Raw genomic sequence first — 26422 nt, 5'->3', positions numbered from 1 at the left:
GAGTGTCGAGAGGTGATTAAATCATGAGGGCTCTCCCCTCATTAATGGATTAATACCATTACTGGGGGGAGCAGATTAGTTTCTGAGGTAGTGGGTTCCTGATAAAAGGACAAATTTGGCCTCCTTCCCCTCCCTCCCTCCTTCTTCACCCCTAACCTCTCACATGCACATGCTCTTGCCCTTCTGCCTTGTGCTATGGGATGATGCAAGAGGGCCCTCACTAGATGCTGAGCAGATGCTGCACCTTGCCCTTAGACTTCCCAGCCTCCAGAATCATGAGCCACATAAATTTCTGTTCATTATAAATTATCCAGTGTCAGGTATTGTCATAGCACAAAACAGAGTAAGACAGGCTGTAATATCAATGTTCCCTGGTTTCTAGCCTGATGGCCTGCACTGCAAATTTTAGATTTGCCAACCCCTACATTCACAAACCAATTTAAAAAAACAAATCTCTCTAAACACCCACATACAAACACACACACACACAATTGGTTTTCTTTCTCTAGAGAACACTTAATAAACTTTGCTTTTGGCAATTCCTTGGTTTTTGTCAGCATTAAGTCCAATTTTTATAAGCCTTTCTCATCTTGTCTGTGTCCAAATTTCCCCTTTAATTAAGGACACCAGCTATATTGGACTAGAGGCCACCCTAATGACTGTCATTACCTCAATAAAGACCCAATCTTCACGTGAGGTCACATTCTGAGGTATTGAGGCTTATGACTTAAACGTATGAATTTGAAATGGGAGGGTACAATTCAACTCGTAACAGCAAGTGACACCTAAAGTATGTCTGCATTGCCTAAAAGGTGTTGACAATTCTCAAAGTAAAAATCACTTTTGTTTAGTGTTATCTGTGTTTGTGTAAATACAGTTTTTAGTGAGAGTGTGGATGCCAAAATGTCTAAGGAGATGAGAAATCACCTTGCTGAAGCCATGTAAAAGTCGGCTCAGGATTTAAAAGACAGACTGACAATAAGCTTTAAATATCTTACCTTGATAGTACCTGGAGCCAGGTAAGAGCATCTAGTTTTTAAATAACTTCACTACCTGAATTCACTTAGCAGGTTTAAACAGCAATAGACCATGGGTCAACTGAATCTAGAATCTGTTTTCTCCTTATTACAGCAAACTTCAAACTTGTACCAAAAAAGGTGAGAATAAATCACCTATATATCCAATACTCTATTTCAACAATTACCAGTTTGTGGCTGGATAGGGCCTAGGAGAGCTAAGCCTTCTGTACTATCACTGATTAGTCATGTATGCCTTGGATATTACTAACATATTCTTTTTCTGTTGTTTTGCAGCCTTAGAAATGTGTGAAAAAAGATTCTAAAAGTCTTTAAATGTCATTCATAAGCAATGTATTTATTAAATGCCTCATAGCTTGAACTCTGCCTGATTAAACGACTTACACAAAACAGACAGCAAAAGTACTAACAAAAGGTTACAATTATATTGAAAAATTCCTTGACTGGCATCAGACTCTTCATTTTCTCAACTCCTGATTTCAAAAGAAAGCCTGCCTTTTGCAATTTCCTGAAATTTAAATTAGAGATTACACTATGTCTGAAGAAAGCTTAGCTTCTTCCTGTCACTCACTTCTTCCTTGAGAGCATGATCCCAATCTGAGGTTGCCAAAGGTTTCAAAATATATTTCTTATACCTGATTTGTGTGTTGCAACTAACTGCCCCAGTGTGGCCAGTGATGTGATTAATTTCCCTCTTTCCACCAGATTTTCCTAATATTCATATGCACTCAGAAGGCACTCAACCTTTATTGTATTCCAACTGTGAGCCGTGGCAGCCTTTTTGCCTGGCTCCATGAACAGGGCAGCTACGTATAGGCACTGAGAATGGTGCCCTTGCTGTTTTGGCCTTTCGGTTAATTCCAGTCCAGGTACTGATTTAAAATAACCCAGAAAGTTTTTCATTTCCAAAATATTCAAGAATAGTGCAGTTTTTCACTAAGTCCCTGAAGACAGGGGAGACAGAGTGAACTTTGGTTCACTGGGGACTCTAATGCAGGCTGTGAACAGCGACTCCTCTGCGAGATGTGCAGGGGCAACTTTTCTCACCAGAGATTTCTGACTATTCTCCATACTTCAGCAAGACTTTTAAAGTGCAAAGTGGAAATGGTCAGATTATCAGTAAAGGAAGGAGGGGAAGCAGAACGCAATGTGGTATTCAGTGGCTAATGTCAGGCCTCCATGTGCAAGCCCATACCCAGAAAGTCTAAAGTCCTGCCTGCCTGCATTCGCCATTATCCCTGATCGCCCTGCAGAGCTTCCCCATATATAAGCTTCCCCTCACCCCACCCTGCCATCTTAACTGTTATTATGATAATGTGAATACTCCTCACCCAACCCTGCCATCTTAACCACTATTACACCTTACCCCATCCGCCACTGTAACTGAACTTAAGGTAATGTATACTCCTTGCCCCTACCCCCACCATTGTAACTGATTTTACTCTGTAACTTTCCACTGCCCATCCCAAACCTATAAAGCCAGCTCCTATCCCACTGCCCTTTGCTTAAGCCCTTTTCCGCCTTAGCCCACCTGCACCCAGGCGAATAAACAGCCATGTTGCTCACAACACAAAGCCTGTTTGGAGGGTCTCATCATTCAAAGCGCGCGTTTTTAACAGCTAACACAGAGCATATAAACAAACTGAGGTGTATGCAACTTCATTAACTCCTTTCCCAAGGATTTCCAGCAAAAGTAAATGTGAAGGAAGTACACTGATATTAATACTAACGCGTTTCCAGCAGCCTCAGAGCAGTAGCATTTAACGTTGAATATCACACAGAATCCCAGCCACCAAAACTGTCTGTATTTTGGAGGTTCCTCTCCTCCAGCTCTGGGGCAGGGCACATTAGAAAAACTCAGATTTGTCCACGGGACGCAATTGTGCTTCTGATCTACTCTGGGGGTGGCTGTGTATGTCTATAGTCCCTGGCATAGTCAGGTGGGAACATCAACCTTGTAGACCAGAGGGAGTCCCATCTTCCTGCTCCTCGGTTTCTGGAAATGCACTCCTCTCATCCCGCAAAGTCTCTGGGAAAGCTGTTTTGCCTTTTAATAGACAGAATCCTAAAAGGGTGTCTGGTGACCCCCTTTGCGGAGAAAGAGAGCTAGAGTGGGGAAGTGGCTATTCCCCCGCGGCCACCCTAGCACTCCCATTCCTCAGAGAAGCCCCGTCGGGACCCAGGCCAGCCTCGCGGAACAAAAAACTTTTCTGGCTCCAGGGCCCATAGCGGCACCCAATCATGTTTGCGGCAAGGGGGGCAGTTCCTGCCCTTTCAGGCATACCACGCCCCGCTGCTGACCACGCTCCTCATTGTCTCCCGCCCTTACCCGAACGATTTGCCTGAGCCACAACCACTTCATTCGCTCCTGGGACCCAAGGCTCCTGCACGCGGCCATCTTGGCCACGCCCCCTCACGTTTAGCCACGTCCTCCACGCAGCAAACGTCATTTCGTCATTCCAGGCTACGCCCCTTTCAGTTCCGCTTCCGTCCCCGACCCAGGCTCAAATCTCGCTCTGGCCACGCTTCCCCAGCGCCGGAGCCCAGACCTACTCTCCGCTCTGGCTACACATCTCCTGTCTGCCACGCACCTGCATGGTAACTTGCCCACTCCTCTGCCCTACCATCTTTGTTACGCCCCTCAGAGCAGCAAGGCACGTCTCTGCGTTCTGCCTACGTCATGCCCTTACTTTCCTTTTAGCGCTACGTCCACTCCCGGTCACTATTCCGCGGCCCGCCTCTCCAACTGTGGCCACTTTTGCACGCTTCGCCCAGTCCACGCCTCTGAGTGTAGTTCGTTTCACATATCAGTGATCGCCTACCCCCATCTCCCTCCCTTGGGCCCACGTCCCTACTCTCCTCCGCCTGAGGCCGCCCCTCCCGCGGATTCGACCATGTTTTTTACACCCTTCCGACTACGTTACGCCCTTTACGTCAGGGCTAAGGTCCATTCGTTCAGGTCACGCCCCTGCGGTACGCCTGGGCCAGGCCACTTCCGCTAAGCTTTGCAGCCTGCACTCCTCACTGGCGGGGCCGTTCCCGCTTTGGTTAAGCTTTTCCTTTTTCTCGGAATAGGCCAGACCTCTCTTGTCCGCGTCACTTCCCTTCCTGCATTCCACACCACTCTGTTTGGCCAGTCGTGGCCGTCCTCCCAGGCCACAGGCCACGACCCTACGGTCCTCATTGGCCACGCTCACCTGGTGTATGCGCGTTTACCTTACTCTCTGGCCACGCCTTAGGTTCCCAGGCCACGCACTTTTGGTTCCACTTTCTTGGTCAAGTCTCTCGGGCCAGTTCTACGCCCTCTACGCTCCTTTTAGGTGCGAGACTTGATTCCGGGAAACCGCGGAGGAATTGGAGGGGCCTACCGGTCTCCGGAGAGAACTGTCCAGGTGCTGGAACCAGATGTCCGCGGCATTTATAGTGAAATGAGCCTGCGGATCTCTGATCCTTTCCTAAAAAGTGACTTTCTTTATGTATCTCCCAACTCTAAACACCAGAACTCGTTAAGCAAAAAACCGAGTAGGAAACAATTGGTGGGCCAGTGGTGGAGCACCCTTGCTAGGGTGTTCCTTCTAGCTAGGTTTCATGTCCTTTAGCCCCACTTGGAGATAAACTGGAACCGTGTTCCTTCCAGCCCTTCAGCGGACTATAAATGCTCGGGCGATGCTTGGAGCAAGCACACGCCTCTACTTCCTGATGTGTCCTCTGATGACTTTTCCTAGGTACCTGGTGCCCTAATGCTCTCTAGGTCCTGTCGAGACACCACCACATTCAGACCTCTGCTTGCAGTCCTGTGCTCCAAGATTGCTCTTTTTTACTCCCTCCATTCGCAATTCGGGGTTTACAGAAAAAAAGTGAGGGGGTTATCACCAGCTTTTCTTTTCTGTCCAGAAATTTCTGAATGGACACTCTTGGAGAATGGACACTTTCCATTAGCCATTCATTCATTCATAACAGATTTATCAAGTACTATGTTCCATTAAGAAATAAGACAAGACTCAAAGACATTACAGACTGAGGTTCCCCAACTCAGGTTTGGATGGCACAAGAATTGAGAAAGTTAAAGATGGTGTAATAAAGGAGTTGATAGGTGTAATAGGACTTGGTAAGTGCTGGTTTGTTGTTCTATTTAGCAAGAGAATTTGGGGGCAGCAAGCATAGGAAGCCACTTTCATAGTACTTACTACAGCTCCCTTCACAATAAATTCTCAAACTTCTTTTAAAGTATTCCCTTTTCACTTGTTTGGAGGACTACAGTTTTTCCCTCCAAGGCAGTAAGATTTAATATATATACTTCTACATATGCCAACAATCAAGATTTTATGATCACACATAAAGTGTAAAAGTTCCCTTTTCTTCCCACCTTCCATCCATTTCTACTTTGAAGACAGTGGGAACTTTCACAATATTGAGCTAGATGGAGCACAGAGTAAAAGATAATTTTCAACAAAACATTTTTTATTAAGCTCACCTTGGCTCTTAAAACCCTTATCTCATTTATATAAAATGTTTCCAATGCCAATCATTTTTTGCATGAAAAATTAAACACAGGAAATGGGACCAAGTACAGCCTGTGTAACTTACTGCATTGATTTTTATAGCATTATTTATACTTCACCTTTTTTCCCAGATGATTTGAGGCAGCACACCAAAACATAGGCAACACTGTATAAAAGAAATATAGTTTAAGGAACCAGAAGGGAAATACATGGAGGGAGACTAATAATTTAGCCAATGGTAAGATTAACACTCAAGTATGCACACCTTCAGATCCAGAACAGTTGTTGAAGGTTCGAAAGAGATCTTACTCTAAGTTTCTGTAGAAAACAGGAGATAACAAGTATTTTAAGGTTTTACAGTGTTCATAAAAACCAATCAGGATTTTGTTTGTTTTTGAGAAGCACTTTTTTTTTTTTTTAAATACTTTTAGCACCAAGGCAAATCCCAATTCCTCATCATGATGATGGTGTGAGCTACGTGGGGTGGGGAGTTGGGGAGAGATAGCATGGTGAGAAATGCCAGATATAGGTGAAGGGGAGGAAGGCAGCAAATCACACTGCCATGTGTGTACCTAGGCAACACTCTTGCATGTTCTTTACATGTACCCCAAAACCTAAAATGCAATTTAAAAAAATTTTGTCAGAAATTAAAAAAAAATAAGTGTCATAAGTTGTTTCACCCACATTCCCTCAATGGAAACTGTTGGCATAATCACAAAGTACAGGGCACTGAATTTCATGAATCATCCAAAATTTCCTATTCAGCTGAGTACCCAGCCCTGCAATGGTCTAGTTTAATTCAGGGTAGCATTTAGATAATCTTTTCCCATAATGGCACATAAGTTTCAACTCACATGTCAACTCCAATTTATTCATATTAGCTGACTGAATAGCTAATTTGGGAAGTTTTGTGGCTGAGTCCATGCACAGAAGGAAAAAGTTCTGTAATAGATAAAAAAATATTTGTCATAGGTGTGGGATGAGCAAATGGCTGCAAACAACAACCTGTCATCTTTGATTTGTAGTAATAGGGATCTCTTGTGCACATCTTTTAGGCAGTCCACAAAAACATTTCTCCTAAGACTTTTGATAAATTTCAGGCAGTAGAGGGTTTAAGGTCATCATTGGCCAAAACGTAGGAGCAGAAATTCTGAGATATTGATTAATTCATACGTCTTTAGTATTGATGAGAGCATATAACCTAAAAGTTATGTGGTCTGATCCCATCCTCCCAACCTTTATAGAGGTTGGCAAAAGAAGTACCTATTGTCAGGGCTAAATGTGACTGGGTGACCTACAACTGGCAGACAAATCGATGATTAAGGATGGAAAATAGTATTTCATAGAGCATGGCTGCAATACTTTTAGCCTAGTAAAAGAGAAAATTGATGTGCCAAATAATGAGAAAACTCTTACACCTGAGCAACAGTGGAACCAGCTAAACCTCTGAAAGAAATGTCTTGCTTTTACTACATGAGACCCATTATAAAATATTTATCTCCATGCACAAGGTGTGACACACAGACACACATACATCCCATTTAAGAAACTGTCCTTTAAATTCCTACGTTAGGAGATTAAGTTGGCAGAATTATACGCACTCCGTTGGTCTGAATTAATTTTTATTTCCCAGCAGTAGTGATTAACTTTTTCTGAAGTAGAAAAATGTTAACTTGTGAAGAATAAGACAAAGTTCATAATGATTATGGCTACTGATTAACCTACAAAATTTGATGATGAGAAATAATTTCCTGGTTTTTGTAGCCATGGGCACATAGTGGGCTGCCAGTCCAACAGCCTATGATTAGTAAATAAAGGGAAACTCACCGTCAGGGAATGTCCTTCCCATCTCCCATTGTCCTTCTCCATGTCATTTACAAAGAAGCTATTCCCATATTGAAATTTTCATTAGCCTCTCAGGGCCATTGTCAGAGAATCCAAAGTTTCTCTCCTCTAAGATCGGAACCCAACTTGGCTTCTCAGATGCATCTACACTGATGCTCCCTCCCCATCTTCCTCTGAGCCACTCTCACCAGCAAGTCCCTGCTGTTGTCCATGTCCTGTGTCTGTCCTTTGTGTTTGTTTTCAGACTTCCTTAACTTGGATCCTGTGGACTTTCATGTTTTACCTTTAAACATCTTGCCATAGTTCCAGGTCTATCGTGATTATCATTGAGAAACCTTTCTTTTATTTTTCTTTCGTTACAGTTTTATAATTGACTTGTCAAATCCAGTAACTTTTTATCCTCTCTTTCTCCAGTGTTCTTATAGCATTTTGTTCACAATTGTACGTGCATCTATTGCCATCATGGTTTACTTTTGTGTCCTGCCAAATTGTAAGTTCCTGAAGGACAGAGACTATATTCGATTCAGTTTTGCATTTCTCATAGCCCATGAATATGATAGTTTAAGAAAACTGAGTTGACTAATTTGAATCATAAACTGAAGTTCGAATAAGCTTGTGACTGGAAATTAAGTACCATGAAATTCCTTGCAATATATATGTTTTTTTACATTCTTAGCCTTAGAAAAACCACACACACACACGTCTCCCTTTTTTCTTCTGTTCTTCCTTGTGTGGGTTATTTCCATTAATTCAACTACAAGAAGAAAAGAGTTACCTAAATGATGTTTTTAAAGTTTGTGGGGGTGTTTCACAGCATCCCTGGCCTCTACCCACTAGATGCCAGTAGAAATCCTCTCTTCTGCCATTCATCTAAAAATATTTCCAGACATTGCCAAGTGTCTCTGGAGCGCAAAATCACCCCCAACCAAAAGCTGCTGAGTTAAACTAGAACTTATGCACAATAAACAGAAATACCTTGTCTCTCCATGCATCTTAACACTGACAATTTAAAGAGAATACAATTATTTTTGTTACCTAATTATACTGAAAACACTGTAAAAATTATTAATAATATAAACATCTTGATATTGTTTATTATATACATATGGTATATCAATTTCATTATAATTTTAAAAAGGAAGAATCTCATTTATTAAAATTCTACAACATTTAGAAAATCATTGCGTAGAGCCATTTCATTAAGATATTAAAAAGTCCAAAGTATGTATGTGCTTTGTTTTTTGTTTCTGATTTTTCATTTTGAGATAGAGTCTTGTTCTGTCACCCAGACTGGAATGTGGTGGCACAGTCATGGCTCACTGCAGCCTCAACGTCCCTGGGCTCAGGTGATCCTCCTGCCTCAGCCTTCTGAGTAGCTGGGACCACAGGTGCATGCCACCAAGCCTGGATAATTTTTGTACTTTTTGTAGAGGTGGGGTTTCGCCATGTTGTCCAGGCTTATCTTGAACTCCTGGATTCAAGCAATCTGCTTGCCTCGTCCTCCCAAAGTGCTGGGATTACAGGCATGAACCACCATGCCCAGCTGCAAAAAGTATGAAGTTTTAAAATCTTACACAAAGTTTCTATGTTCAATTATTAAAAGTTTCATTTGATTTTTTTAATATGTCACACCTAGATTCATTTCTCAAAACCCAATAAAAATATACAGAGTAACATCACATTTTAGATGGTTTTACAGTTTACTAATTTTAGGAGCTATATATTTACTAAATTTCTGTCTGTGATAATGAAACAAAATAATCAGGGTCAATTTAAAAAGAAACATTGGTCATCTCCATCTCTTGCTTTATTGCAGGTGAATGGAGCCTACATATGTCCACATGGTTTTACGACTCTAGTGAACTTAACAAGGCATCTTGCATGAATTAGAAGAACAACACACATGTTTTCTTTCCATGTGATCTCATATTCTGTTTACCCCATAGCAGTAGATCAATAGTTATGTGCCCAGAAAGTGCTTTTCAAAAGCGTTGCAGAGTATAAAAAACATGGAGAAATCAATTTCTTTTTCCCATCTCAGGAGACTCAATGCCTTTTTATATGGCTCATGGCAACAGTAATCTGAACTTTTAAATCTGTATGCTGTAGCCTCTGAACATTTGGAAGTAAATAGTAACATATTCAAAATGATTGAAACTGCTTTATTTGTCATCATTACTATCGTTACTATTAAGTTATTAAGCTCCCATATGTGAAATTGCTGAAATGAGCAGTTTATGAAGCAATTTACACAGATATGAAGACTCTGGAAACTTATTACTTAAAAGTTGTACATCAAGACAAGCACTACATTTGTGCAAGACTTTGAAAAGTGTAAGAAAATACAATATGTTGAGAGGCAAGAACCCTAGTATCTAGTTCTGTTTCCATTTATTTTACTGAGATCTCCATTAAACTATTTAACAATGAATTTGTTACAGTATATAAAAAATACAAATAAGATTTATGAATCAAGAACCAGAAAAAATTGCAAATTATATTCAAGATCTTCTTTGATTAAACAACAACAAAATAGATAATATAATGGGCAAAGAGAAAATTAATACACATATTAGAAAATATAAAGAGAACATAGCAACAAAAGTAGATATTTTATGGGAAATATTCTATAAAGCCCATGAGAATACTAGAAAATCTTAACAATATTTTCTTGGAAATTGTAAACAGCCAAAATGGACTCAAAAAGAATTATAAAACCTGAAATAAATGTAAGAAATGAAAAATTTTGAAGAGCTCTTCCTCGAAAATATACATAGTCCAGATTCTTCATCTGTGAACTCTTTATTTCTTATACATTATAAATATTTCTAAACATAGACAATGTTAGAAATCTTTCTATATCATTTTCAAGATGGTAAAGGCTAGGAAAAAAACCCTTCAAGAATCAGCACTTGAAAAGGAACCTACATGATATTCTTTTAAGAAAATAGGTTTTAAAATCCTAGGGGAAAAACCAGCAATTAATTCCAGCAGCATGCTAAAAATAAATTTTCAAAAAGTTTTATCTAAGAATTGAATCAATGTAAGAAATGTATTAATGTAATACATCAAATGGTAAAAAATTTAATAGTGAAAAGGCAGTCAATAAAATGCAACAACAATTACTGAGGAAAAATTTTTTTGTATTTACAAATATAATGCTTTTATCACATGGCATATTATTTTTAAAGCCACTTGCCAGATTCCATGGAGTAGCAGCATTCCTATTAGAGTAAGGAAGAAGATAAGGGTGCTTCTTATTCCCATCATTATATTATTCTGTTCTGACAGTGCCACTGCATTGAGAAAAAACAACATCCCATAAGAACATATAAAGAGACCCAAGGCTAAGGAAGGCACATTCTAACTATGAAAATATATTAGCATTGGTCATTCATTCTGGTAGTATTATGGATGTTTTCTACTTTTTTTTTTTTTTTTTTTTTTTGCTTCTTTGTATTGTCTGTACAGAATATCTATTGCTTTTTTCAATCCTTTTTAAAATGAGAAAACGAATACTGAGAAATCTTAATGAAATAAGAAGAGGCTGTCTTCCCTTTTCAGATGAATGGTTTATGCTGACTAAAACTCAGTATTTTACTGTCTTCAATTCTAGTTACATAAATGACTAAGTAAAATCTTATGAAGAAAATTTTCACTTTTAAGAAATGCAAGACTAAAGGAAAGCTGAAGCAGATTTCTGTGTTTCTACTCAGGGAGCTGAGGCAGGAGGGTTGCTTAAGCCCACGAAGTCGAGGCTGCACTGAGCTATGATGGTGCCACTGCACTCCAGCCTGGGCATCAGAGCAAGATCTTGTCTCCATAAAAACAACAACAAACAACAAAACACAAGTTCAACAAAGATGACAAAGCTGCATAATAGCATGATCCCAGTTTTCCTTTTAAGAAAAAATGTACATGTATTTACATATATACACAGAAAAGAAAACACAAGGCAGAAAGTTATCTTCCAAATATTTAGAAAACATTAACATTGGTCACTCGTTGATGCTGGTGGAATTACAGGTGATTTTTATGTTTCTCCTGGTGCTTCTTTGTACTTTCTAAAAATAATTTCTGTTGCTCTTTTTAAAAGATGGTACAAAAAACATCGAGAAACCATAATTCAAAAGAGATTGTCTTCTCAAATGAATGACTTACACTAAGACTCTGTTTTACTGTCTTCAACCCTAGTTACATAGATGACTAGTAAAAGCCAAGAGAGCCACTTGATACGTTTTTTTTTTTTTGAGATGCAGTTTTGCTCTTGTTGCCCAGGCTAGAGTGCAGTGGCGTGATCTTGGCACACTGCAACCATCTCCTGGCTTCAAGCAATTCTCCTGCCTCAGCCTCTCGAGTAGCTGGGATTACAGGCATGTGCCACCACACCCAGCTAATTTTTGTGTTTGTAGTAGAGACGGGGCTTCTCCATGTTGGTCAGGCTGGTCTTGAACTCCTGACCTCAGGTGATCCACCTGCCTCGACCTCCCAAAGTGCTGGTATTACAGGTGTGAGCCACGACGCCTGGCCAGATACTTTTATGTAGTGTAAGGCTAAAGAGAAGCTGAAGCAGATTTCTATGTCCTTCACGTAGCTTTCTTCCTTGATGCAAATAAAATGCTTTGTTACAATCTCTATCTCTATGTATATTGACTTTTCCTTCCAATGATGACTTTATCTAGTTTAACATTTCCCAAGATGACTTCATCTAGTCTGCCTTTGTTTTTTTCTCAGGGGTTAGCTAGGTGAGCTCTTCCTTCTGGAAATTTCCATCGCACCTAATATAGTGACATTGCTAGAATGGCTGGGCTAACTTGTGGTGCCTCTCCTTTTAGTACAGCTTTTCCTGACTCCTTGTCCTTGCAACCAAGGTGAAGGAGATGAGAAAAACTTTCTCAGCTGGATTTGGCAGACAGAAATGGGTCCTTTACAATAAAATACCACCCTTACAAGGAAGGAGAAATGATGTGTTTCTCAAAGTGCTGCAGAAATCTCATTGTTGATATTTTCCCCGTTGTTGCTTTGAAAATCCCATATTTCTATTTAACACCAGGGTCACCCAATCTAATTCTGCCATTCATAATTTTCCAGGAATGGGGTGGAATTTGGGGGCTGAATTTATAAAGAGGCAGCATGGTAGAGAGGAAAGCCCTGACATCAACCTCTGGGTGGGGTGTCGATTGGCATCTGTGCAATGCCCACCAGTGGAAAGATTCTTTTACACTCATTATCTTAATTCTTAGAGCATCTCTGAGGTTTTGTTGCAACTTCAGGTTTTTTTTTAACTTTTAGGTTCAGGGGTACACGTGGAGGTTTGTTATATAGGTGAATTGTGTGTCACGGGAGTTTGATGTACAGATTATTTTGTCACCCAGATAATAAGCATAGTATTCGATAGGTAGTTTTTCGATCCTCTCCCTCCTCCCACCCTTTATCCTCAGGTAGGTCCCTGTGTCTGTTGTTCCCTTCTTTGTGTCCATGTGTACTCAATGTTTAGCTCCCACTTACCAGTGAGACCATGTGGTATTTGGTCAATTTCAGTGTTGACCAATGATGACCAGAGACGCAGAGCAGTTGGGTGTGGTGGAGACAGGGTTCAAGTGTAAGTCCACCTCGCTGGTAAAGTGACACCCATCCCACTCATCCCATTGCTGCCAATGACTTCAACGCTGGAGCCTGAGTTCCCTCCCATGTGATAACAGCAATTGTGAAGTGTTGTCTGAGGATTAGAGAAATAACCCAGTGAAGCTACTTCAGGGTGGGTAGCTCTTAATTACTGTTATATTGCTGTACTGATCAAAGTACTACTCAGTAGCCCCATGTGCCTACTTAAATTGAATTAAAGAAAAATTCCCTTTCTCAGCAACACTAGCTCCATTTCCAGTGCTCAATGGCCCCTTACCTCTAGTGGCTGCCATACTGGATAGCACAGATAGAGAACATTCCCATCGCCACAGAATGTCCCTCGGACAGTGCTGCTCTGTATCATTAAGTTTGATTTAACTCAAGTGTCAGACCTCAGGGCTGAACACAGTCGTTCCCTGTGTTGGAAGTGGAAGCTCCGTAGCTCTCCTGGGATGTTCACCTGTTGTGGTGAGAGTCAGGTGAGGCCCTTGACGGAGGGCACCCTTTGTTCACCAGAGAGAGAAAGGAGTCACGTTTGTTTCCTGAATGCAGATAGCCTGTCTATGAACCAGGTGTCTCAACCTCGAAAAGGTAGAAAGTGCATGCCAAGAAAACCTCTGGACAGGACTCAATTCTTCCCACCATGTATCTAATCAGAGAATCGCAGAAGGGGTCAGGGGAGGATTCCACCTTTGAGTCAGATGAGGAAACATTCTTTTGAGGTAGAGTTGGCATGGGGAAAACAACTAATCTGTTTTCCAAACAGGTTTTTATAAATAACTGACAGGAGATGGGCTGATTTTATGGAAGTATTAACCCAAATGATGGGTGTTAATCATTAAACCTTTTAGGTGGTGGCTCGCTTGTTTCTCTGATATTCTAATCCGGGTCACAGAATGGCTAAGGCAGCTTTAAGTGCAGCGTGGATTTTTTTTTCTCACTTTGCCTTGTGTTTTCCACTCTGAAAGAATGTTGTGGCTGCTGTTTTTTCTGGTGACCGCTATTCATGCTGAACTCTGTCAACCAGGTATGTAGCCTTGAAACTTAAAAATAGATGAACAGTTTTCTACATGATTGACAAGTCATTGACTGAAAGAACTCTTTATTTTCCTAAATCTGCAGACATGTTGTGGCTTGAAAGTTGGGGCTGTGTTTAATGACTTTGAAAGAAAATGTTAAACCATCTAAGATGATTTAGGTTACACTTCCAGGAGTATTTGGGGCAGTTTAATTGTAGCTCTATGTTCTGTTGGTTTGAGTTGTATTACATATTAAGATTTTTCAGACTGTGTTTTGGCAAATCTTAATCATCATATACTGCTCTTTCTTTTTTCTTTCTGGCAGGTGCAGAAAATGCTTTTAAAGTGAGACTTAGTATCAGAACAGCTCTGGGAGATAAAGCAGTAAGTGGAGCACCTGAGTATTCATTTTCAATTTTGTTTGCTAATAACACTGTACTTTCTGTAATAATCGGCCTGTCTGCATAGTTATCTTAATCTTCAATAAATTATTTCTAAAGACCTCAAATCTAATCTTCTCTTAAAGATAGATTATAGAATAATATGAATTTTTAATAAAGTAGGTTTACATATTTAACCGGTAGTGTATGCTAGAAAATATGTGAAGTTTTGTGCCACACAAAACAACCTGAAAAACCAGCATCTCACCTTGGGATAGTGGAGCCAAGTGGCCTGAGTCAGTCACTCAAGTCTGGATTGGGTCTGGATTCTTACTGTTGGTCATTTGAATTTTGTTAGCCTCGATTTTCTACTCATTGAAAAGAAGGGCTGGTTCTACCCACATAAAGTCTTTCATAGCACAAAAAATTTCTAATTTGAACATGAAGTGTCTTCAATTCTCAGTTATCAAAGTAACAATATGAAATATATGCTTATGAAATAGAAGTTAAAAAAATGGCCATAGGGCCCATGTGGCTATAAGAATGGTAAAGATCATTGAATTAATAAGACAGTATTGTCTAATTCTAGTTTCAGTTTCTCAGTGTGGTCTGCAAAGTTTTTCCCCCAGCAGAAGGTGATATTAAGATGCCTCAGGCTAGAAACAGAAAAAACAGTGCTACAGAAACTTACAGGTGTTCTGCTTGCAGGCCAATTCATGAATTTGTTATTTTATTATTTACTCAAGAGTAATGATTGTTATAACAGCCAGCATTTATTGAGAACTTAGCTTACTTTTTAGCGGGGGCTCTTCTAAACACCTTACTCCTAGCAAATCATTTAGCCTTCACAACAACGCTTTGAGGAAGGTAGTAGTACAGGTATTTTTATTCTCACTGGATGGATGAGAAAACCAAGGTGCAAAGAAATTAAGTAACATGCTCAATATTTCAAATCAGCAAGTGGCAGAGGTAAGATTTGAGCCCAGGCAGTCTGAGTGCAGAATCCATCTCTACTAGTGTGCAAGGCTGGCCATCCCGTTATATCCTCCAATGGCAGGTACCATGCTGAATGCTGGGATGTAATGGTGATTAAGCCTTGTCCTTACCCTTGTGGAGCTTATAGTAGTAGTAATGAAATTGGTCATCTATTAAATATTCAGTAAACCAGATGCAAACGTGCAATCTCGACAACTATTACGGGAAGAAGTACAAGGGCACTTTGGCTTTGTCAAGGGCCACAATACCTGGCACTTACTGTGATGTCTGAAGCTTGAGTTTAAGTGAACCAGGAAATGAAAGAAGGAAAGGCAGAGGGAACATCATGTGCAAAGGCTTATCACAGGCAGGAGCTTGGTGAGAGTAAAGGATAGAAAGAGGCCAGAAATATCTGGAACTGGGGCAGTGAGGAGGAACATGGCAGGTGATGAGCTTAGAGAGAGAGGAGCAGGCAGGCCAAGGAATATGTGCGCTGTGTTAGGGAGTTTTGTTTTGAGATGAAAGGAGTGTTCAGGAGCATCAAATGCTGTTGAGAGGCTAAGCCAGAAGACGACTGAAAAATGCTCATTGTGTTAGGCAATGCAGAGGTCAATGGTGATTTTAGAAAGAGCTCTTTTTGTGGGGTGGAGGAGCTGGAAGACAGTAGAGAGTTAAAAAATAAATGAGTGATGAACATGTGGAAACAGATGTGTGGACAACTGGGAGAATTTGGCTGTGAAGGGCAGGAAAGAGATAGCAGTAGGTAGAAGAAAAGAAGACTGAGTAAAGTGATTTGTTTTTGCTGCTGCAAAACAACAGCTCTTTGCTGTTGCTTTAATGGGAAAATCTTGAGCTTGGTTAAAAGACAGTGAACAGACTCCAGTCAGAGTTGAATACACAGAATGGAGAGGAACGGATGTTGTTTAGATCTGAGAAGGGCAGAGGAGAAGCATTCCTAATATGAGTGAAGGAAATGGCCACTGACAGGCATAGTCCTGTCTGGAACTTCAGGAGAGGAGGCAGCTAAGACATCTGTCTATGGAAGAAGTATTGTATCTTGATGTCAGGAGGATGGGAGAGTTGAAATTGATGATATGTAAAGCTTTGACCATCATTTCTCTCTCTAGAGAGAGGTTTGAAATAGTTATGTGACCCATGAGAAAGAGAACTAATGGTGAAACTTTAGGGATTCCTAGGCAATTTGGGGGTAGGTCATCATGAATTTAGGGTTAAATCAACTAACCCTGTTTTTTAATTTTCTCTAGTTATACCAATTACTTACCTAAAATGTGGGATTAGCCATGATTTGAGTGTTCTTAGACGTGTGCAAAAGGCAAGGTGAGCTGGGGCATTTAAGGTCCTGGCACATGTTATTGAAATGATGAACCAAGGCATCTGAATTAATAGATAAATATATGCAATTAATTTGTACCACTTGGTCTGTGAAGCCACATGTGGGAAATAGAGATGTGTTCAAAAATGTGTTCACATTGTGTTCACATTGAGCACCTATTGTGTGTCAAGTATTTGCATAACAGGTAGCTAAGCTACTATGAACATTCTTATACATGTATTTTCCATATGCTTTCTTTATTGGGGGGTATTTACCCAGGAGTAGATTGATGGATCATAAAGTATAGAAATGTTTAGCTTTAGTAACTCTTACCTTATCCTCTCTTAAGTTGTACATTTTCTCATTAATATATGTGTTCAATGCCTTTTTATAAGTAGAGGCTCTCTCTTTGAAATGTTTGAATACCCTAGGAGAAATTTACTATGTCCAATGCGCAAGCTTTCAATCCTTTCACACTTGCCCAAGATAAGTTGGTTCCATTGGCAGGATATCCAACCCAATTTAGAACTACATCAATCCTGTTCTGATCTAAATAGCTTGGGGCTTTGTTCTGTGACCAAAATTAGACTCCTACCTGGCCAGCTTATGCTCCATTTTTTTGAGACGAACAAATGGAAGAACAGGAGATCAGGTCAAGTTATCCCCAAGATCTTAAAAGCAACTGAAATTCATGTCCCAGGGAGAGCTGGCTATCATCTTTATTTTCGTTTTCTGCATTGAGCTTATTATTCTCATCTGTTCTTGAGCAGGCTTATTCCTCGTGTTCACATTCTGTTAATAAGCCTTCCCTATCTCAATAGTGTTTCTGCACTATTTTTAATCAGACTCATTTCTTCTTCATGTTTTATTCAATTATTATTAGGTTAGATTATAGCTACTTTTATTCTGAATAAAAATAATATTGGAAACAAATGCATTATCAAAAACAAAGAGCTATACCATGAATCAGTTACTATCAAACTTTCATGGCATAATATCAAATGAAAAGTTCACGTTAAAAGATTGAAGGAGCACTTCAAAGAAGACCTAAAGTTGACTTAAAATTCAGTATTTAATATTTGCATGTGAGAAAAATTATTTTTCTATTTCCATTTTTTCTTTCTTTTTTTTTTTGGAGACAGGGCCTTCCTCTGTCATCCAGGCTAGAGTGCAGTGGCATGATCTTGGCTCACTGCAACCTCCACTTCTCAGGCTCAGACACTTCCCAGGCTCAAGCAATCCTCCTGCCTCAGCCTCCTGAGTAGCTGGGACCACAGGTGCATTCCACCATGCTTGGCTAATTTTTTATTTTTTGTGTGTTTTTGCTTTTTTTTTTTTTTTGGTGGAGATGGGGTTTCACTATGTTGCCCAGGCTAGTCTTAAGCTCCTAGGCTCAAGTGATCCACCCACCTTGACCTCCCAAAGTGTTGGGATTATAGGCGTGAGCCACTACTCTTGTTCCCCTTTTCTGTTCTTTCTGGTAACATCTTACAGCAAAGTTACATAAGGTAGGACTGAAGGAGAAAAGGGTGAAGTGGAAGTAGCAACTGAAGAAAGTTTAAGGTTCTATGTTACAGAGGCCAAGGTGGGAGCATCACTTAAGGCCACATGTTTGAGACCAGCCTGAACAGCACAGCAAGACCCCATCCCTTCTCCCTCCCAAAAAAGAATATGTTATGAAAATGTTTTGGAGAAAGGAAGAAGTACAGCACAGTCATAAACCTTACCCAGAGAAGGTAATTGAGTAATACATTTTTTGTTGTTATTTAGGAGTCATTTATTTTTACTTACTGTCCCCCCTGCCACCAAAGAGGAGAAAGGCAGAAACTGTAAAATATGTTTCCCCATCCCAGAGTGAAACCCCAATTCTGACAATGTCCTTGTGATACACCAACCCCCACCCTACCCAAGTTCCTCCCCTCCCCTCAGCTTTTGCTATTTTCTCCCTTTCTGCGTCTGCTTTAGTTGCTACCTTCCTTGTTGGTCCCTAAACAGCTCAGTTTCTTTTTGCCTCAGGCTTTTTGCATTTGCTGCATTAAGGAGCAGAATGAGCCAAATATACTATATTAATTTGCTAGGGCTGCCATAACAAAGTACCACAGACTGGGTGGCTTACACAACAGAAATTTATTTTCTTTCAGTTCTGGAAGTCAACATGTCATAAGATTGGTTCCTTCTGAGGGCTGTGAGGGAAGGATCTGTTCTAATCCTTTCTCTTTGGCCTGTATGTAGATGGCCATCTTCTCCCTGTGTCTTCATATCATCTTCCCTCTGTGTCCAAATTTCCTCTTCTAAGGACATCAATCATAGTGGATTAGGGTCCACCCTAACAACTTCATTTTAACTTAATCACCTCTGCAAAGACTCTATCTCCAAATACAGTTACATTCTGAGATATTGCAAGTTAGGACTTCAACATGAAATTTTTTTGGCGAGGACAAAATTCAGCCCATAATATGCATGTACACTCAAGTTTCTGGCTAAGCAAATTTTTAAAAAATTGTGCTGATGTTAATAAAGGCAACTGGGAGAGAGTTAATGAGGGAAAAGAGAAAGAGAGGAAGGAAATGGAAATGGACCATATATGGCCAGGATAAAATATCCAAATGCCCTATATGTTGGCTGGCTACTGATGTGCACGTTCTTAGGAAGATAGTGCAACAGGAGACACACCAAACTTAGAATGGCCAAGAAACCCTACCCTAAACATTATGGGGATATAATTTATCATGGTATCCAGTATCTAATCTATGAGAAAGGGATGTGTGTGTATGTGTGTGTGTGTGTGGGGAGGGGGGGGGGAGAGAGAGAGGGGGAGAGAGAGAGAAAACCACTGTGGGTACAATTAGAACACAGTGGACCATGTTTTCCTCCATAAACTTTCTGTTTTCCTTCTCTTTCAGTATGCCTGGGATACAAATGAAGAATATCTCTTCAAAGCGATGGTAGCTTTCTCCATGAGAAAAGTTCCCAACAGAGAAGCAACAGAGTAAGCAAACAATGAGAAATCTTAACTGATTATTTGCAGTATTACTTGAGATACTGCATTGTTTCAAACCTTGATCTTGAAAAAAATTTATTAAGCTAATTTTTCTAAGGGATTCACAAACTTAAAAATAACTTTGGTAATCCAGCTCATTTACAGTTTATATCATGTTCCAACAATGTTCTTTGTTTAATAGACAATATGAAGATAAATATCCCTCAAAATTGCAGCTACATATCCTAAGCTTTCTACATTTCTATTGTGTGTGTGTGTGTGTGTATGTATGTATGTATATATAATTTTTCTTGCAGATAGATACTAAAGAATTTTACTCTTATTTTGAAAATAACTTAAGTGTGTATGAGTTCTTTCCACTCTTGGTATTTATCATAGTACCTTGTTTATTTTCTTAAAAGCACTTAGTATGACTTTTAATAGTTTTACATTTTTGTCTAGTCTTCTGGAGGAATCTTCTCTATGATGTTTCCTTCTTTCTCTATTTGTGATGAGGGTAACATTCCTAGTCTTTCTCTATTCCCTTATTCACTCCTCCCCTTGAGAGGAAAATGACTTATCTGATTGGTGAGCTGGAGGGAGAACCTGGGCATGGGTTCCTTTCTCCTTCGGAGGTAGCTTTCCCCAAATGATAGCAGGCATCTCTCATGCAACTCCCTAGCTAAGTACAGAACCAGGCCCTGCATGCGCAGGTGCATACACCCTAAGGTTATATTTGCTGTTTGCAGCTGAGGAGCATTTAGATTAGTAGGTGCCATTTTATATGAGGGGTTAATGTCTTGTGTATTAGTGCAGTATAGGACAATTATACTGTCTCAGTTATGCTCTACTTGAGACAATGGAGGGGAATATATTTCATTCAGGGTTTTTTTTTTAAACTAAGAAAATTTGCCTGCTGATTAAAGTCATATCCTCCAACCTAGCCTTTTATTTCAGTCTCCCATCTGTACAATCTTTTTGTCTTAATTCTATGGTAATTCAAGGCCTGGTGTAGATGATTACTATTAATTGGTCTCCCTCATATCCACAATATCTGATGCATGGGATATGAATATAAAGAATGAAACAGAAGAGTGGAATTTGAGGGAGCAAAATGAACACATATATATTTGTGTGTACACACATGTATATTTTTCATATCTATTTAAAAATAATACATTAACATAATTCAAAAAATTATAAGAAGGTATATAACAAAACCAAACTAGGCCCTAAGTAAGTTCTCTTCCTGTTTTATAGATCTTAAAATTATATATATTGTATTTCATGCCATTAAGCTGCAGCATACTTCCACAACTATTTATAATAAGGTTTTTCAATAAAAATAAGGCGATTACATTACAAAAAATTGAAAATGAAAAAAAATAAGAAAATCCACTGGTTATCTCACAATGGTAACCCCTTAAATATTCTCTTTGTATTTTCTTCTAACCCTTCTTTTAAGCAAGTTTTATACATTGCTGTGTTCATGGCACTATTAGTTCCTTTAAGTGATCACATTTCACCTAGCACATGAGTAAGTTAAATCAAGTGTTTCCATTCTTAGGAAAAATTAATTTAAATATATATAACATTTCATATTAATTTTTGGGAATTTACCTTTAAAATGTCTTCCTTCAGAATCTGGAGCATTGTAGGAGTCTATGAATATCTGATCTAGTTTATTTGAAAGGTTGTTTGACTTACAATTGGGCATACTGGGGCTGGGTACAGTGGCTCACGCCTACAACCCCCAAACTTTGGGAGGCTGACGCAGGAAGATCACTTGAGCCCAGGAATTCGAGACCAGCCTGGGCAACATGGTGAAAGCTCGTCTCTACAAAAAATGCAAAAATTAGCTGGACACGGTGGCACACACCTATAGTCCCAGCTACTTGGGGGGCTGAGATGGGAGGATCACTTAAGCCCAGGAGTTTGAGGCTGCAGTGAACTATGATGGTGCCACTGCACTCCAGCCTGGGCAACAGAGTAAGACCTTGTCTCAAAAAAAAAAAAGAAAAAAAAATTGGGCACACTGGATATATATTGGGTTGGTGCAAAAGTAATTGTGGTTTTTGCCATTGAAAGTAATGGCACTTTCAACAAAGTAGAAGCTTTTGTTTCCAGTGTCACTTGTAAAAGTCAAAACTGCAAAACTAGACTGAGGGTCAATACACATTTTTCTGTAAAGAGTCAGGCAGTATGAGTCCTGGTAATACTGCTATCAAGGGGATGAGTGATGAGCGGGATGTATTTAAGATGCAATTCAGCTGCTGGTCTGGATTCCACATGCGCTGCCGTATTGGAAGCTGCACCCCTACATGAAGAGCTATGGGAAAGGGCACCACATAATGCAAGATTGAATTGAAAATAGCTTTGTGGAGAGGCTGCTTCTCTCCAGTGTGGCAGGTGGATGGAGGACACCAGTAGCTTGGCAAATGGGTTACGTTTTAAAGACACCTTCCAGAGATCTTTTGGTGCCAGTGTGGGTAGACTGAAGGAGTGTGGCAAATATTCCTTTCCAGGATAGCTTCAGGATCCAAGTCGTGGGTGCTGGTTGTTTATTGTCTTCCCCCTGACCACTGTTATCCACTAATATTGCAGAAAACTGTGAAGCACAAAGACTAAACCAAATCACATGAATTAAAAATAAAGATATTCAAGTAATTAACAGAATAACAAATATTCTCACTTTCATCCCACCTTTTACCCAGGGGGATATCTAAAACATCTCATATCCAGTTTGATCACCAGCAATGATAGAGAGCTCATTGTCTCCTGAGCATGGCTCTTCCTATTTGGAAACCTACAATTGGCATATACTTACAGTAGAAGCTTTCTTGGCTATAAAAAAGGAAGTGATGTCTTGCTGGAGAGCTGATCTAGTCCAGTTACTATCACCGCAGGCAGGCAGCGGAAGAGAAGCCAGGGATTCCCTAAGAGGGTCAGAGAGGCTGAGGGTGTGGGCTTACAGAGAGGCCTGTGGCATTTTCACTCCCTTAGGATTTGAACAGGGCTGGGAATGGGTTCCTGTGCATATTTGCCAGTGCAGCCGGTCAGGGTGTTGATAACTGTGTCCATGCTGATGAGTTGGTGCCCATTTCTTACCAGTTAGGATGGGTTAGGAGTAATATTCTTGTTCACGTCCCTCCAGTCAGGTAGAGAAGTGCTCATAGAGGGTAGAGTTTTCTGTAAGAGGGGAGACTGGCATATTCTTTTCTGGTGGGATACTCCCCAACTTGCAGACATTCTCAAGACCCCCTCAAATTGCCACCAGAGTAGCAGTAACTGGAGCTCTAGAGAATATGGTGGTGTCCTTAACCACTGAGAATGTACCTAGGACAGAAACTGGTGGCTGCCTCTTAGTTGGAGAAGTCTCATGGTGGAAGGCTGGCTTCAGTCCCTGTGACTGGGGAGAGAAAAGGCAGCTTTCTGAGCAGTCTGTACTTGAATACATTCTTGGGGCCAAGCAGAGGCTTTGGAAGGGAACAGGATGGAGTCACTGCCCGTTGGGCCCATGTCCCTAAGTGAGACAGGGCAAGGCAAGGCAGCAGAGTGAGGCTGGAGGTGTATACCCCTGGAGGCAGAGCTGAGGTGGGGTGGAGGAAGTCGGTCAGAGCACGTCACCCACGTCAGGGGAAGATGCAGTGCAGAGGTCCCCGGAGTGGCTCCTGAAGGCCCCACAGGAGCATTCTAAGTGGAGAGCATCTGGACACCTACCACCACAGAGGACCTCTCACAGTGGGGGGAACCACAAGGGCCCTGGTCCGGAAAGAAGAATTTGGCCTTTCCTTGTCTATCTCACACCCCCATCATCTTGCTTTCCTGTCCCTAAGCGAGGAGAATGAAGCATTGGGGAGGGAGTGGAGCCCGGAGGAAATGGCTGGAGCCTGCCACTCAGGCCCCTGCTCTGGCCAGAACTGCTGGAAGGAGAGCAGCTGTAGGTGAGAGGCAGGAAGGCAGCTTTGGGTAGACTGGCCTGGATGCCTTAGTAGCTGGAGGTGACAGCAAAGCCATACCACCTGCTGCAGATGCTGACAAGAGGTGAGGAAGGAGGAGCTGACAGAGTGCCCAAAGGGAACAGTGTGAGCAACATCAACCTCTTCCTTCACTGAGGTCCACGAGGCCAGCGCGTGGAACCATATTGCTGTGACTAGAGTCAAGGATTAAGTGATCTGTCCTGAAAGTCTGCAATGGGCTGGGCACTGAGAGTCAAATGAGGGCTAAGACCAGGTCCCACAGTGCACCAGGCCCATACCCAAGAACCTAGCCCTGGTAGACATTGTAGAAAGATAGACCAAATGTAACAGCAAGAAGACAACTCTTTCAGAATCATCATTCACAATTTCTGATACTAAATGCTTTTATTGCTCTTGCTGTATTTTCGTAGAAGCAGAATGGGGATAGATGGAAAAATGAAGTTAAAGGAAGGCTCTGGGCCGGATGCGGTGGCTCACGCCTGTAATCCCAGCACTTTGGGAGGCCAAGGCAGGCAGATCACGAGGTCAGGAGTTTGAGACCAGCCTGACTAACATGGCAAAACCCCGTCTCTACTAAAAATACAAAAAATTAGCTGGGTATGGTGGTGTGTGCCTGTAATCCCAGCTACCCGGGAGGCTGAGGCAGGAGAATTGCTTGAACCTGGGAGGTAGAGGTTGCAGTGAGCTGAGATCACACCACTGTACTCCAGACTGGGGGACAGAGTGAGACTTCATCTCAAAACAAAAACAAAAACAATAAAAGAGAAAGCTCTGGTTTCATTAGTTGAGGTTACTTGAGGTTTTCCTGGAACTTGGATTGAAGATGGCAACCAAGTGTTTTCAACTATTTACAATATAATTTAGATCAAATTTACCAAAACAGTTTTACAGGAGTTTTAAAATGTTGAAAGGAATTTCTAAGGAAGCTATAATCTAAGTCTAAAGTTTAGTCTAATTCCTAGGTCAACTGGAAACTTAATATGCCTAGTTTACTCAAATATCAACTTTTAGATAATTTATCATTTTTAGCAAGACGGGTAAAAATCTAACTCAAGCAAGGCTTTCTTTTTCTGAGTTAAATGGTGTAGGACATATAATGGATTTCTTCCTCTGCCTAATTATTCAAGGATAAGTCTTGTGATCTAAAAAGGAACAACGTGCTGTTGTATTCATGGTAAGGGGATTAACAGTCTTGTGCTTGTAAAACGGCAGCCCAGCGCTTATTTATTCCTTTTAATTTCCAGAAACAAGAGCCAGATTCTTACCACTCTTTGGAGGCAGTTGGCCCTGTCTGGCGCCATTGATGAAAAATGGCAGTGGAGCCAATTCTTAGAGAAAACTTCAGACCAGGGCTTCCCACAATTGAGGAAAAGAAGTAAACATTTTTACCTCTTTTACATGATTTGCTTAAAGAAGTCACTTATGTATGAATTAATGCAATTTCTTGGTAAAAACAATTGGTCAAAATGATTATTAAAGTGAATTCAAATAATTCAACCAGCCCACTGGCTGCACCGAAAAGCCATACTTACATTGTTTCTGGGTTTGGCTTCCAGCTTGCTGTAGCCACCCCACCCCTCTCGGACTCTGCATTCTTGCCAGTCCCCAAACTCTCAGTTTCTTTTTAGTCCACTGCATTGGTCACTGGTGTGGCCCACCATGTCAGATGCAATTGTGGACACCAGCTCCAAGATCATCACCAAAGGCTTAAAGGAGAAGAAAGAAGTTGTGGAGGAGGCAGAGAAGGGAAGAGATGGTCCTGGTAACGGGAATGCTAATGAGGAAAATGTGAAGCAGAAGGCTTACAATGAGGTAGAATAAGAATAGGAAGAATGTGGGCAGGAAAAGGAGGAGGAAGAAGGTGATGGTGAGGAATAGGATGAAGATGAAGACGAGGAAGCTGAGGCTGCTATGGGCAAATGGGCTGTTGAAGATGCTGAGGATGACAACGTTGATATCAAGAAGCAGAAGACCAATGAGGATGACTAGACAGCAAAAAAGGAAAAGTTAAATGAAAAGAAAAGAAAAACAGGGAAAAGGTCACCGTGACCCATTCACCCTCCACCCTGTCTCAGAATCTAAGTGTGGTCATCTTCAAGTAGAGAGGCCTGCCAGGCAGCGCCACCTGCAGGTGACAAGCGCTCTTCACTACCCAACCAAAACCACAGAATTTGCAACAGAGGAGGAGAAAACAACCAAAACTTCCAAGGTCCAGCATTTTTTCTTAAAAGTACTTTAGAAAGAAATTTGTCATATTTTTTATTTATATTATTTATTATTATTATTTTTTGAGATGGAGTGTTGCTCTGTCATCCAGGGTAGAATGCAGTGGCATGATCTTGGCCCACTGCAACCTCTACCTCCTAGGTTAAAGTGATTCTCCTGCCTCAGCCTCCCAAGTAGCTAGGATTACAGGCACTTGTCACCACGCCCGGCTAATTTTTGTATTTTTAGTAGAGACGGGTTTTCACCATGTTGGCCAGGCTAGTCTCAAACTCCTGACCTCAGGTGATCTGCCTGCCTTGGCCTGGGGAGTACTGGGATTACAGGCATGAGCCGCTGTGCCCGGCAATATTTTTTATTTTAATGGTATATTTTTGTACATATTGTTAGAGTCAGCCATTTTTAATGCTCTCAAATGACTAAACCAGCCGTCAGAGCTTTTTCTCTCCTACTTCTAACTTTACTTGTGGTATGACCATGTTCATGATACATATTAAAGAAAAAAAAACCTTGAATAAAAGCA

At 40.8% G+C, this 26422-nt stretch overlaps 2 protein-coding genes and 1 pseudogene across 8 annotated transcripts in view; 2 read left to right on the top strand and 1 right to left on the bottom strand.

Moving 5' to 3' along the window:
• Positions 1 to 3696, bottom strand: part of CA5B (carbonic anhydrase 5B) — a 131684-nt gene extending 127988 nt beyond the window's left edge. For 4 of the 6 annotated variants that reach the window (XM_032285965.1, XM_032285966.1, XM_032285967.1 and 1 more), the window contains exon 1: positions 3367 to 3514. The gene's annotated coding sequence lies outside the window, so the exon portion shown is untranslated. Of the gene's footprint in view, positions 1 to 3366; positions 3515 to 3628 lie in introns of those variants that run through there. The other 2 variants (XM_032285968.1, XM_032285969.1) reach the window with 2 other exon arrangements.
• Positions 3697 to 13728: 10032 nt separating this feature from the next.
• The window catches only part of CLTRN (collectrin, amino acid transport regulator), a 38272-nt gene continuing 25578 nt past the window's right edge, over positions 13729 to 26422 (top strand). The window contains exons 1-3 of one of the 2 annotated variants that reach the window (XM_032285974.1): positions 13729 to 14036; positions 14354 to 14412; positions 19620 to 19705. In XM_032285974.1, coding sequence (XP_032141865.1) covers positions 13979 to 14036; positions 14354 to 14412; positions 19620 to 19705 — 203 coding nt within the window. In that variant the 5' untranslated portion in view covers positions 13729 to 13978. The remainder of the gene's footprint in view (positions 14037 to 14353; positions 14413 to 19619; positions 19706 to 26422) is intronic. The other variant, XM_032285975.1, reaches the window with a different exon arrangement.
• Positions 24441 to 25707, top strand: LOC116556692 (annotated as a pseudogene).

The sequence above is a fragment of the Sapajus apella genome, unplaced genomic scaffold (genome assembly GCF_009761245.1).
Source record: "Sapajus apella isolate SASKATOON/1434 unplaced genomic scaffold, GSC_monkey_1.0 scaffold17, whole genome shotgun sequence".
Lineage (NCBI taxonomy): Eukaryota > Metazoa > Chordata > Mammalia > Primates > Cebidae > Sapajus > Sapajus apella.
Note: the sequence above shows the minus strand (reverse complement) of the source record. Positions and strands in the feature narration are given on the sequence as shown.